This window comes from Mesocricetus auratus, unplaced genomic scaffold (genome assembly GCF_017639785.1).
Source record: "Mesocricetus auratus isolate SY011 unplaced genomic scaffold, BCM_Maur_2.0 Super-Scaffold_2245, whole genome shotgun sequence".
Classification (NCBI taxonomy): domain Eukaryota; kingdom Metazoa; phylum Chordata; class Mammalia; order Rodentia; family Cricetidae; genus Mesocricetus; species Mesocricetus auratus.
Genome location: NW_024429180.1, coordinates 1,831,756 through 1,844,591, shown reverse-complemented (window position 1 = coordinate 1,844,591; position 12,836 = coordinate 1,831,756). Strand labels below are relative to the sequence as shown.

Here is a 12,836-nt window from a genome sequence, read left to right as displayed (position 1 = left end):
TTTCTATTTTCCTTCAAAGACAATAGTTTTACCATTTAATAATGCAGGTTATTAAATAAATTCCCATCTTGAACCTTTAGCACATAACAGCACGTGGGGAGATTTTAAAAAGAATTTAAGATGCAGTCTTTTCTCACGTACACCATGAGGATTTGTGGAAGAGATACGCATCATAATAGCATAGCTGGTAACGATGTTAAAATGAGGTTCTTAGGCCAGCCCTTGTGAGATTTCAGGATAAAGGAGGGGGACCCAAAAGTGTCCAGGAAAGACTCTGCACATCACGGGGAGGCATGTGTCATATAAAGTAAGTGCACGTTTAGCTTCAGCAGCTAAGTGGCTAACACGGTCTTTCAAAAGGATCATTTACGTATGCTTTCTTCACAGAAAACAGACAAAACTCACAGCCTTCACGTTAACAACAACGTTGATAATAGCAGGCTCTGAAATGGTCTGAGAGCCATAAGAAACACAAAGCTGAGCAAACAAGCCAGGCAAAGATAAGTAAAGGGAGAGAGCCTGCTTCAGATACAGGGTACTCAAAAGCCCCTTCCAAAGATAAGTAAAGGGAGAGAGCCTGCTTCAGATACAGGGTACTCAAAAGCCCCTTCCAAAGATAAATAAAGGGAGAGAGCCTGCTTCAGATACAGGGTACTCAAAAGCCCCTTCCAAGCAAGGAGTGTCTATATTTGAGCATTTTGTGTTATGATATTGACCTGTAACCCCTTTGTGCAGGTTATCATTTATCTTTTAATATGCAATGACCTTTTTACTTAATTGGAACGTTTTTACTCAATAAAAAGAACTCTAATTTTTTTCTAAAGGCCATTTTGTAAGTTTTCAGCTCTCATTTCACAAAGTACTCTTAACAAGTTAGTTTAGAATTAAAGATTATGTCTTAGAGACACTGAAGTGTTTTCTACTATAGCTTCCCCCGTCCATCCCCCTAGTAGAGAAATGGATCATAAATGTTCAGGTGTTTTTTTTATGCCCGGTTTTCTGTATCTGCCTTTCAAAATACTTATGACTTGATTGTGAGTTTCTTAAGCTGTAAAATTATTAGATGACGCCAGTTCAAAAGCATACTATGACAATTTAAAAAAGAATAAATTCCTTTCAGAATTAGACAGTTCCTCTTTCACTGTTGAATGCCTACCTAGCCTCTTCTCAAGCAAAAACACAGACTAAAATACTGTAGCATGAGCTGTCTTAAAAAATGGAAAGCACATGCCTGAATTTGAATAATTTGAGCGATTACTACACACATCATTTTTTTTTTTTTTAGACTAAAGGTAAAACGGACAAGGCTGGAATGTGAGAGTATTTAAATGTTTCTCAGAATTTTCTGGTTCATGTGTCATGATATTGAACTCTTTAGTTCTGGGCTTTAATTTGAGCCTGGTGCCGACCTGATGCTGTGCAGGGATACTCACTGCGTCCCTCCATTCAGTCCCTCTAATTATCCAACTTCCTGGGGAGCTTGCTCAGAGCTGGGCATGAATGTGCCCGTTATTAAAATATCGGGCTACTCTGGTTCCATGTAGTGAGGTAGTTTTTGATATCAGATTTATGCATGGATGAACCCAAGAGGGGATACAGGTGTATTGTAGAAATTACTTAGTTAGACAGTGGGTGAGGCGTGCCTAATGAAGTCACGGGTAACACAGACCCTGAGCCTTTATTTTGTGTGTGTGTGTGTGTGTGTGTGTGTGTGTGTGTGTGTGTGTGTGTGTGTGTGTTTTGCATGTACTTGAAAAGAAATTCAATTCTCTGGGTAACTGCGAAACAATCTGATTTGAAATTTTGCGTCTGCTTACGGGTGGTTGTAATTCTTTTCACCGAGCATCTGTTAACGCAGGGATTTGTCTCTTTAGGTGCACGTGAAAATGGCGGATGAGGCTGTCTGTGTTGGCCCAGCTCCCACCAGTAAAAGCTACCTCAACATGGATGCCATCATGGAAGCCATTAAGAAAACCAGGGCCCAAGCTGTGAGTCTGAATGAACCCATCTTCCGCAGCTGTTTCCGATGCGGCGAGCAGAAAGCCGGAGTTTGCATTAGAAAACATAGAAAGAATGATTGAAAATGCTGTTGCCTTCAGTCTGCGTCCCATGAGTTAAATGTGGCCGATTCGCTACTGGAAATCAAAGGCTTTGTAGCATCTGGCCGTGTTGGTGGCGGATGCTGCAGGTGGCTGCTGGGTTCAGCTCTCACACCAGGGAGCAGCTTCAGTTCAGTTCCACATTTGCCAGGAAGAAAGAAATCCCAATTAGTTTTGAGCATTAACCCTTTCAGTGTAATAAGAGCATTAAGAAAAAAAAAAAAAAAACAGAACCCAAAAAACAAAGCCCCAAACTTGTGTGTTATAAGCAGGTTCCGGGAAGACTGTTTAAATTTCAATCTAGTCATTTAAAAATTGTTCACACTCATTTGCATTGCTAGAAATGGAAACAGTGTATTTGGTAATTATCTCAGTTTGTTAGTGTCAACAAAATGCTAATAGCTTACATTGGTAAATCCTTTCTCCACCCCTAATTTGTGTTGGATGGAGTGGAATCCAAGGGGAAAAAAAAAACTAGTTTCTGACATCAGGTACAGTAATTTTTGATTTTTGTTTTTAACCAGAGAGCTAACCATACATTTACTACTAAAGGTAGAGTTATCGACACAGTTTGGTGAAAACAGTCAGCACCTGGCACCAGCCTGGAGTGACTTCCTTACTGCTCTGCTTATTTCTTTAGAAAGAAATGCTTAAAACAAAACAAAAAACCCCTATGGTATGACTCCATATCGTGGATGCTCACAGCATCTTAGCACTTAACAGGAGCAAAAACGTGTAATGCCACTGGTCAGAACACAGTCTCCATGGCATTTCCTGTTCAACTGAAATGGTGGGGTGAAAGTCTTTCCCTATTGTGCAGTGTTTAAATTACTCTATACCCTGTCCACATCACTTGGTCTGGATTCAAGCATCAGATTTGTGGCTGTTTTGGTTCTGACTGGCTCCTTCAGGAACCCGACTCTCCTTTCTCGCAGAAGTATTTTACTACAAATCGTTCCAACACTGACTGATGTTGGCGTGGCTTATGGTGGCTATGTAATAGAGTGAAAAATGACTTGACTAGGACACAGGTTAGAGTGTACACTTTGCCTTGTGGGGAAGATAGCACAGAGTTAGTGTGAATGGCCAAATTTGGAGCAAGGAGAGAAAAAACAGACACCAAAAGAAAAAGAAAAAAAACCAACAGTACAAAATAAAAGTCAAACCAAACCTCCATTTGTGTGTGGTTTGCCAGAGGTTCTAGGGAGAGGTAGAACACCTCCTGCTGTTGGGAATAAGATGTGCCGTGTGGCTTAGACCTTGGGCTCATTCATTCACTCATTCATTCAGACAGGGTTTCTCTACGTAGCTCTGGCTGTCCTGGAACTCAGCCCAAATCCCAGAGACCTGCAGGCCTCTGCTTCCCGAGTGCTAGCGCTATGGGCCTGTGCCATCACGTCTGGCAAGTACGACCTCTTTATCTCTAAGAGCAGCTGTTCTCGAAGGTTTCATCTGCTTTGCCAAAAGTTTGTAGATCATAACTCTTTGACCCACTAGCCCTTGTGAAGTTCTCTGTATTTGTTGACCAGCCTCAGGGAAAGTCAAGTGCGTTTCAGTTGGCTAGCGTTGACCAATGCGACCAGTTGGCTAGCGTTGACCAACGCGACCAGGCAAGGACACAGATGCCATTGTGGCCTGCCTGGCGACAGAACAGAGGAGGACTTTGGTTCTCCACTCAGAAAAGTGCAACAGAACTGGTCAGTGAGGAAGTCACCTCAGCACACTGGAAGAGCGCATACCTTGCGGTTTAGGCAGATTGACAACACGATAAAGTTAAAAGAACCTTTTCTTTTCATTTCTCAGGTACACCCAGGTTATGGATTCCTGTCGGAAAACAAAGAGTTTGCAAGTTGCTTGGTGAGTCTATCACAAGCCAGAAATGATTGCCCTAATTCAGAAAGCAGTGTAGAGATAAGAGCTGTTCATGTTGGACTCCTGAATTATAGAATCCTAATTTATTTACCGACTTCTTGATAATGGTTAAAAGTGAATGTTTTCATTCTGTAATCCAGGTCTTGGTGAGTAATTATAAAAACGGGAAAGAGCCAGGCATGGTAGCACATGCCTTTAATCCCAGAACTTGGGAGGCAAAGGCAGGTGGACACATACGCACACACATAATTAGAAAATAAAAGTAAATCTCTAGGTAAATAGGCCAGGTTGTTCATTGACTTGGTACAGTTGTTTATTGTTATACCACGACCTTGGAAAACTTTTAAATGGTCTGAGTGTTATCCCCATAGCCGCGTCCTCATTAGATAAATGAACCTACATTTGTATCAAACTAATTTTTTAGATATATTTATAACTATATTCAAGATGACACTGAAACCTAAGGTTTCAGGAACTAAGATATGAGTTTAATTAGTGTTAAACCTTTTGTGGTGATTGGGTCAATTATGTCAAATACTAAATTATCTTATTCTAATCTGCTACACTTTTCCCCCCACTTTGTAACTTGCATTTTGTTCTTTGGAGCATTGTTTATAAGTGTATTTTTCAATTTCTAGATGAAACTCAAAACTGTCTGTGTTTCAGTTGGAACAGTTATTTAAATTGCAGAACTATGGTCTAGAATGTTTGTAGTAACTTATACTCAAATGTTCTCACAGAGTGTAGTCTTTTATATTTACATTTCTATAAAGTGTTGGAAAGCTGTTGTTTGGGGGACAAATACATCCTGCTCTTTATAAACAAACTTTTATTCAAACCCACTCATGGCCATTCCTTTTTATATGCATCTGTGGCTGCTTTGGTCATGGAACAACAGAGATAAGTCACCTGCTAAGCCCTAAAATACTTGCCGTATACTCTTTTTCGAAGTTGGCAACTCCAGGCATACATGAATGCTTGACACTCAGGAAAGTTAAAGGATATGGTCAGTGTGGTCATTCATGTGTCTAGTCATTGTCTTAGGGTTTCTATTGCGGTGATGAAACACCATGATTAAAAAGTTGCAGAGGAAAGGGTTTATTATTATTAGGCTTATACCGGGTGTAGCAAGCATTCTTGTCTGACTTTCTTGGACTGCCACCCCACAAATAATGACCTGGAGACTTACAAATTATGAAAGCTTGGCCTTAGCTTAGGCTTTTTTCCAACTAGCTCTTATAAATTAAATTAATCTGTCTCTGCTAATCTGCATTCTGTCCTGTGGCTTGGTTACCTCGTATGTTCGACTTCTTCAGAGTTTCTGGCAAACTCTGTACCTGGGTTCCTTCTCCTCTTCCTCTCTGCCCAGAAGTCTCACCTACACCTCCTGCCTACCTATTGGCTGTTCAGTTTTTTATTATACCAAAGATAGCAACACATCTGTACACAGTATACAAATATTCCATACCATTTCTCCCTTTTTGCTTAAATAAAAAGGAATGATTTTAACTCTTATACAGAAAAACTATATACAGTAAGAACACTTGTCAGGTGAATTACATTCACAATGTCCAGTCCATTTGCATTTGGTAAATTCAGAGAAATTACTGCATTATCTATTCTATTTTGGTTAGTCCAAAGTTTTATACCTAAAACATTTTCTATCACAACTTGTATTACCCTCCTAAAAATAACTTTTCAGACCTAAAAACATCTTCTTAGATAAACAACTTAATCTTTTATATTTTTCAACCTTATAAACTGTACCTCTTAATTTTTTTTTCTGAATTTGGTAACAGGGAAAACTATATAACTATCTAGTCTTCAATCTCCATCAGAGACCCAAGAAGGATGAAACATTACTTGAGTAAACAGGAAGTACAGAGCAAACAACTTTCAAAACTATAGGAACCACAGAGACATTTGGCTGCCTGATCAGTAACCCAAGGTTCCTCTGCAATGATGGGCCATCTATCTTTGGCCTACAGGCCTAGAGTAGCTGACACACTTTTCTGTGAAGCAGGAATTTTGAAGGACTGTCCTGGCAAAATTTGGCAGTTGCCTTCTTTTATATTCTACTTGTTCAGTTTGGACAGCATACTGTCACTAATTAAGGCAAGGACAGTTTCTTATCCAGTGGTTAACTTTGCTACAATAAAAGCGAACTTCATACGGAGGTTCTTTGATGCCCATCATCCTTTTTTGAAGTAAATTGTTGCTGCCTGGAGCAGATATGTCTCCCTGTCATGAAAAGCCTTATGTTATTAAAATATCTTAAACATAATATTATGTAGGTCTCTGAAGTGTTTGAAGACCATCTATCTAAAATATTCCTGTTTGACCTTTAAAACATACCTAACATGACTACACATTTGATAGTTAGAGATAACTAACTACTAAGCTGTATTTCTTAATTATCCTAAATAGCTTTCAAGGACTACAATTTTACATTACATTTTTAAATGAGCTGCATAGGTACAGTACCTTGAACACAAGTAGAAACATATTTACAGTATGTTCTACCAGAAATAGCCTTAAATTTGTATCAATATACAAAAACGCATGTGCAATGTATTCAAGACTCGTAGTTGCTTTTTTACTTTAAAAGTAGATTCAATAATCTACCCTTTTATCCTATCATTTCTATATCCTTTTACTCCTTTTCAGAACAAGATCACTGAATCTAATCTCCTTTCTTAGCTTTCTCTCTGACCATGACCAACAACAACTTGCAACCAACCCCCCAAATGATGATAAACATCCATAATCCATTGAACAACCAAAAACCACCCATCCCACCCCTTAGGAATGTGTTCATCATGTTCTCTAGACTGTTTTTTGTTGTTGTGGGTACTGGCATCTCTAGGAAACCCTGAGAAAATTGAGATAATGCTCTAGTCCTGGGAGAGCTAGCTGTATTATTTTTTGTTTAGTGTCTGTGTGATGGGAAAGTGTAGAGCTTATCTGAAGTCTTGTCTGGAGTAGTCTGTGAGACTAGACCACCTCAGCTAGCAGATTTGAAGTAGTTCTGGATGCAAAATTTTGCAGACTCTGTAACAGAGGCATTTTCAGGTGAGATCACTTGGCCTACTTGTTTTCATTCGTGTACAGTTATTTTTTTTCTGAAAACACACGAACTTTTAATGATAACATATATATCTGTGTTAACACAAGTATGGAATGTGTGATGTGCACAGTCAGCTAAAGAAGATTTTTATTCTATGTTTGAGGAGGTAAAAGGCATTTATTGACTTTATGAGTCTATTTGGTCTGTATAGCCAAACCTCTATCCATGCAATATGAAAGGATGCCATGTAATAATAAGTCATGAAGATTCTATAGCCAATAAGATTTATCATGTCTCATCCAGTCTCAGAGCTGTTCCCATGTGGAGGGATCAGCATATACATTACCTGTCCTGTAGTCTTTCTTGGCTTTCTTCATTTATGTCTGTAACTAAGATTTTCAGGAGGTTTCCCCAGTCAAATCTAATCATTAATTTTGAAGGCATCCATAGCCTTTCCTTTATTGTGGAAACAATACCACCTTTCCCCTAATGCAACACATTTTCTGACTTCCATTCTGAAGGTAAGACATTCTTAAAATATATAGGTTGGTTTAATTTATCAGTGTTCATAATCCAACATCTCTCAGTAGCTACTGCTTTTTGTTTATTTAAAAAATTCAAAGTCAACAAAGCACCATACAAGATTCAGACACCCTGTGTATTTCTCATCCTTATGTTGCCTTTTTCCTTTTTTATTTCTTTACTCTTTTTAAAAAGACTATTATTTTAAACTATTTATTGTAGCATGAGTAATAATTGGTATCAATAGTAAAAACTCAGAGAGAGATATTGTGGTTAAAGCTGGAGATCAGAGAAGTGAAGCAGCCAGCTTCTCACCTCTACTAATGCTCAGCCCGAAGGGGAGATCCACCCAAACCTCAGACTGCATTTGACTGCGTTGTTACTCAGATTGCCTCCCCACCAAGCTTCAGAATGCAATGTGCTCCTATCTCCTCCTGGCTTATATTCTTCTCTCTGCCCAGCCATATCATCCCTGTTTCCCTCTCCCTGGTGCTTGTATTAAAGGCATGTCATTCCAAGTGCTGGGATCAAATGTGTGAGCTCTGTTTCTCCTTTAGACTGAGTCACTCTCGTGTAACCCAGGATGGCCTTGAGCTCTCAGAGATCCATCTGCCTCTGTCTCCCGAGTGCTGGGATTAAGGTGCCTGGCCTCTATGGCTAACTGGTGTGGCTGCTGGGATTAAAGGTGTGTACCATCACTGCCTGGCTTCTATGTTGGTGGCTAGCTTTGCATTTTGATTTTCAGGCAAGCTTTATTTGTTAGGTCATAAACAAAATATCACCACAATTTATGTTTTTTTTTTGGTCTGTCTATATAATTTTCTTTTGTTTCTTCAACAACTAAGCACATTTTAAAGCATACTATATCTTTTTAGAGGTGTGTGTGTGTGTGTGTGTGTGTGTGTGTGTGTGTGTGTGTGTGTGTGCCTGGCTTTACTAAGGGCCTGTAGTGTCTGTTCTCTGATCACATGAGACAAATAAACTGTTTGGTGACAGTTAGGCTGTCTGCCTCGTGTCTATGGCAGCTAGGCAGCAGCCAGGAGATGTGAGCATCTGCCTGCATGAGAGACCTTGGGACTAGGAGGCCATGTTTGGTGGGCCGAGCAAATAAATTATTGTGAGACATCAAATTTTCTCCAAATAAAAATAAAACAATAACTTCACTTGCATTCGTGTCAGAGAAGAGAACAACCCACTATTTTTTTTTTTGGACTCCCTGAGTTTTTTTGTTGTTGTTGAGCTGTCTCCCCCATTTCCCTTTACTAACAATGTGTTCCTCTACCAAGCAGGACGACGTGGTACCACCAAGTAGGCCGCCGCTCTCTCTGCACTGCTGTGCATACTGCCCACTGCACAGAGTGGCACTCCCTGCCTTTCCAACGGAAAGTCACTGTCGGCGCGTTAACTTTTCTGTATCTTTCCAATGAGACGGATGTGTTCTGTCAGATTCTAGAATACTAAAGAAAGAAAGAAAGAGAGAGAGAAAAAAGAAAGGAAAGAACATTTCTTACTGGGTATACCATCCTCTGTGTTATGTTAAAATTGTTTCTGTTTTCACCTTGCTGAAGCCTTGGTTTTTATCAGTCTCTGCTTCTTCTTTATCTGTTCTTGTGATTCCAACATAGTAAGTTCATTGAACGTGAAGACTTAAGTTTAAGAGTTAAAAGACATTTAGCCAGCAAAAGTGCTTTTTCCCCCCATCACAAAAAAGACTTGCTTGGACCCGAAAGACTGCTGATTTTTTTCTTTGCTTTGACAATTTGTAGCTCATAATTAAGGAGCCCTCTTCTTTTTCTTTGTGTGCAGCAGGGCCAGATTCATAGTTGGCATCTAATTTACCTAACATTAAATATGGTCCCATCAGAGCATACCATTTGAGATGCTCTGGTCCTGCTGGTGAGGGCCATAGAAACAGCACAAAGGGAATTGACTGTAGGTTATGTTATGTCATAGGAACTTTGTTTGTGAGGTTTTTTTTTATATCCTTAGAAATTCGCTAACTTCCAGTGCCATTGTTGTAGATTGCCACATTGGTGACAATTTTTGGTGAGAAAGACTAGCAGATTTTAAATCCGTGTGTGTGTATGTGCAAGTGATGTGTGTGTGTGTGTGTGTGTGTGCTTGTTCATGTTCATGTGATATGTGTGCATGAGTATGTATGAGTTTGTGTGTGTGTGTGTGTGTGTGTGTGTGTGTGTGTGTGTGTGTGTGTTGGGGATGGAATCTGGGGCCTTGTGCATACTTGTTTATTGTCAAGTGTAATTTTATTAGAATAAACATTTGTACTTTCCAATTTAATGTTTTATGTAATGTCTTTAACTGCTTCAATATTTTCTGAGCATATGTTACGTTACATATTTGTTTTAGATACTATCTGATTGCTGAGCACAGTGGTATATGCTTTGAATCCTAGTACTTGGGTGGCATCGTCCAGTGTGTCTCTGTGAATTTGAGGCCAGCCTGGTGTACATGGAAAGTTCTAGTTCAGGGCCACATAACGAGGCCATTCATACAGTGAATGACTGGCATGATGACTTAGTGCGTAAAGCCTGTGGTGCCCTGTCTGATGATCTCAGTTTGATCCCTGGGACCTATAAGGTGTAAAGAGAGAGCCAGCTCCTTCAGATTGTCTTCTGACATCCATAAGCATGTAATAGCATGCATGCATATACATATAGAAAATGCACACACATAGAAAATAAGTAAATGTCATAAAGTAAAAAATGAGAGCATATGATAAGCCAATTTCCCAATACATACAAGTATGTATCCTACACCTGCATAGGAATATAGCATCCCAGTGGCAGAACACTTGATGAGACCGTAGGTTTAATCCTTAAGTATAGGCCCCAAATCTCAAATATATTTTTCTTTTTTAGATTCACTGAGTATATGCCTGTGTGTATGAATGTATGAATGTATGCACGTATGTGTTGGTGCAAACTTGCCGCAGTGTGCATGCGGAGACCAGAGGACAACTTGTGAGAGTTGGTTCTCTCCTTCCATGTGGGTTCTGAGGATAGGACTTCGGTTGTCAGGCTTGGCGGTAAATCCCTTTACCCCCTTGAGCCCTTTCACTGGTTCTGATAATTATTTCATTCATTTTACGACAGTGACATCAGTTTGTGTGAGTCTCTACAGCACACGGTTTGGATAAAATCACTGTCTTTTTGTTGTTTTGTTTTGAGACAGGGTATCACCATCTAGCCTTGGCTGGCCTGTAACTTGCTATCTATGTAGACCAAACTCATAGAGTTCCACCTGCCTCTGACTCCCACGTGCCATCACACGCCTTCATAGGCAACCATACTTCTGGGGAAAGCAGCATTCCTCCAGTCTCTGCACTGCTGTAGGAGCTCTTGCTCTCTTTGGGGTCCCGGTCTGACTTCCCTCCACGATGCACTTTAACCTGAAAGAGGAAACCATAAACCAAACCCTTCCCTCCCTCCCTACGTTGCTATTGGTAAAGGTGCCCATCACGGCAGCAGAAAGCAAACCGGGAGAGAAACACCCTGCCCATCCCAGACTCAGGCTTGTTGGTGCCCGCTGTCACTTAGATCTGCCACATGGACTCACCCAGGCACTGGGGCCATCGGACTGTGAATAGACACTAATGTCCGTCTCCCAACATTTTCACTTGTAGAAATTTCATAGGTGCAGGAAAAAAAAAGAATTACAGTATATGTTCCCATGCAGAAACGTTTTGCTACATTTGTTTTTTTTCATGTGTTTGTCTTTTCCTATGTTCATTTATCAACTCCTGCCATTTTTAATTCCGTACTTTAAACTGTATGTACTCATCAGTTCCATTCCTGTTCAGTTTAATATTTATTTAAAAAAACAGTTTAATACTTGCTTACAACTGCTTATTTTTGTGGTAAAAAAAGAAAGTTTTATGGAAACACATTGATGCTCAGCTAAGTGTACCCACAGTAACTCACTGTTTGCTTAGGTTCATGCTGCTAACATCATTATCACAAGAAGTCATCATGACCAGGAGAAAGGTGTGCCTTTGAGCTCCAAGGGTTTCCACGTGCCCCTCGCGTCTCTTCTTCCTGCCCCTTTCCCACGCCTTCCTGTTCCCCTCTAGGCGACTGGGATCTACTTCATGTAACTGTAGGTTGTTTGGCTTTGCTAGAATTTTATACAGATGGGATTCTACAGGATGTGTTCATTTGGATGGGCTCCCCATTTTCTTTGCTCAGCAAACTTATTTGAAATTGATCCATGTTGTAAATAACCAGCAAGAAATTAATTTTGTCTCCTTCCCGAGTCACACTCTCTTGGTGTACGGGTAAGCCGGCTTTCCTCGTGACCACTTGTGCATTGCTGGACATTTGGATGCTTCCCTCCTGTAGCCTTTGCAACTGAGCATTCTCAGAGCACGCGACTCTCTGACACTCACTTTCAGTTCCGTCTGGTAAACATTTAAGACGGACCGTAAGGAGTAGGTGTCGTTTTTTTTTGTTATGGTCTGAGGGCTAGTAGGTATAATTGTACATTTCTGCTAATGGTTGCTCTATATTCTTGCCATACTTCTGCCTCATCATATAATGGTGTTTCACTGTGGTTTTGACCTGAATTTGTTTGATGATTAATGATGTTATCAGAGTTTGTAATGTTGTTGTTGAGTAAATGGTGTAGAATTGTTCACATTCTGGCTATTTTGCCTGATATTCACATTGCTAGATTTCTCTCGTTGTGGGCTTCCTCTTTGCTTTTTCGACACAGCAGAGGATTGTGTCCCGATAAACCCAGTGCAAACTGAAGATACCATTAGGGAAAAATGAACTAAATCCATCTAGCCTGCCAAACACCATGGTTCCACAACACAGTGCATTGCAGACTTCCAGTGTTCTCCTTGTGGGTCTGGAGGTGAACAGCACAACAGGATTGTTTTGCCAGTTGCTAGAGTGCAAAAGTCTCCATTTGTAGTCCTTACCAATGACTGGCTGAAAATAGACTGTGGGCCAGTTGTATTCATGGTATGTAGGGGAAGCTTTCTGGAATAGACTGCTTTTCATTGTGTGTGATAAAAATGTTCTTTTGTAAATCATGGTGAGTTTAGGGGTTTTGTTATTGTGTTATTTTACTTTGGGCTAAAGTAGGAGGTGAATGCTGTATGTTGATATTTACACTAAAATCTTAAAATATAACAGTATGGTTTCTGATTTTTGTGCTAAATTTTATGAAATAATGTAATAACAAATATTGTGGACCACATAGAAAATGGGGCATGCTTCAATTATAAAAATAATTCATTTGAATTTTCCTTA

The 12,836-nt window shown here is 39.9% G+C and overlaps 1 protein-coding gene across 5 annotated transcripts in view; it reads left to right on the top strand.

Moving 5' to 3' along the window:
* The window catches only part of Pcca (propionyl-CoA carboxylase subunit alpha), a 301,425-nt gene that overhangs the window by 50,717 nt on the left and 237,872 nt on the right, over positions 1-12,836 (top strand). For all 5 annotated transcript variants that reach the window (XM_040741316.1, XM_040740935.1, XM_040740593.1 and 2 more), the window contains exons 5-6: positions 1,875-1,988; positions 3,903-3,956. In XM_040741316.1, coding sequence (XP_040597250.1) covers positions 1,875-1,988; positions 3,903-3,956 — 168 coding nt within the window. The remainder of the gene's footprint in view (positions 1-1,874; positions 1,989-3,902; positions 3,957-12,836) is intronic.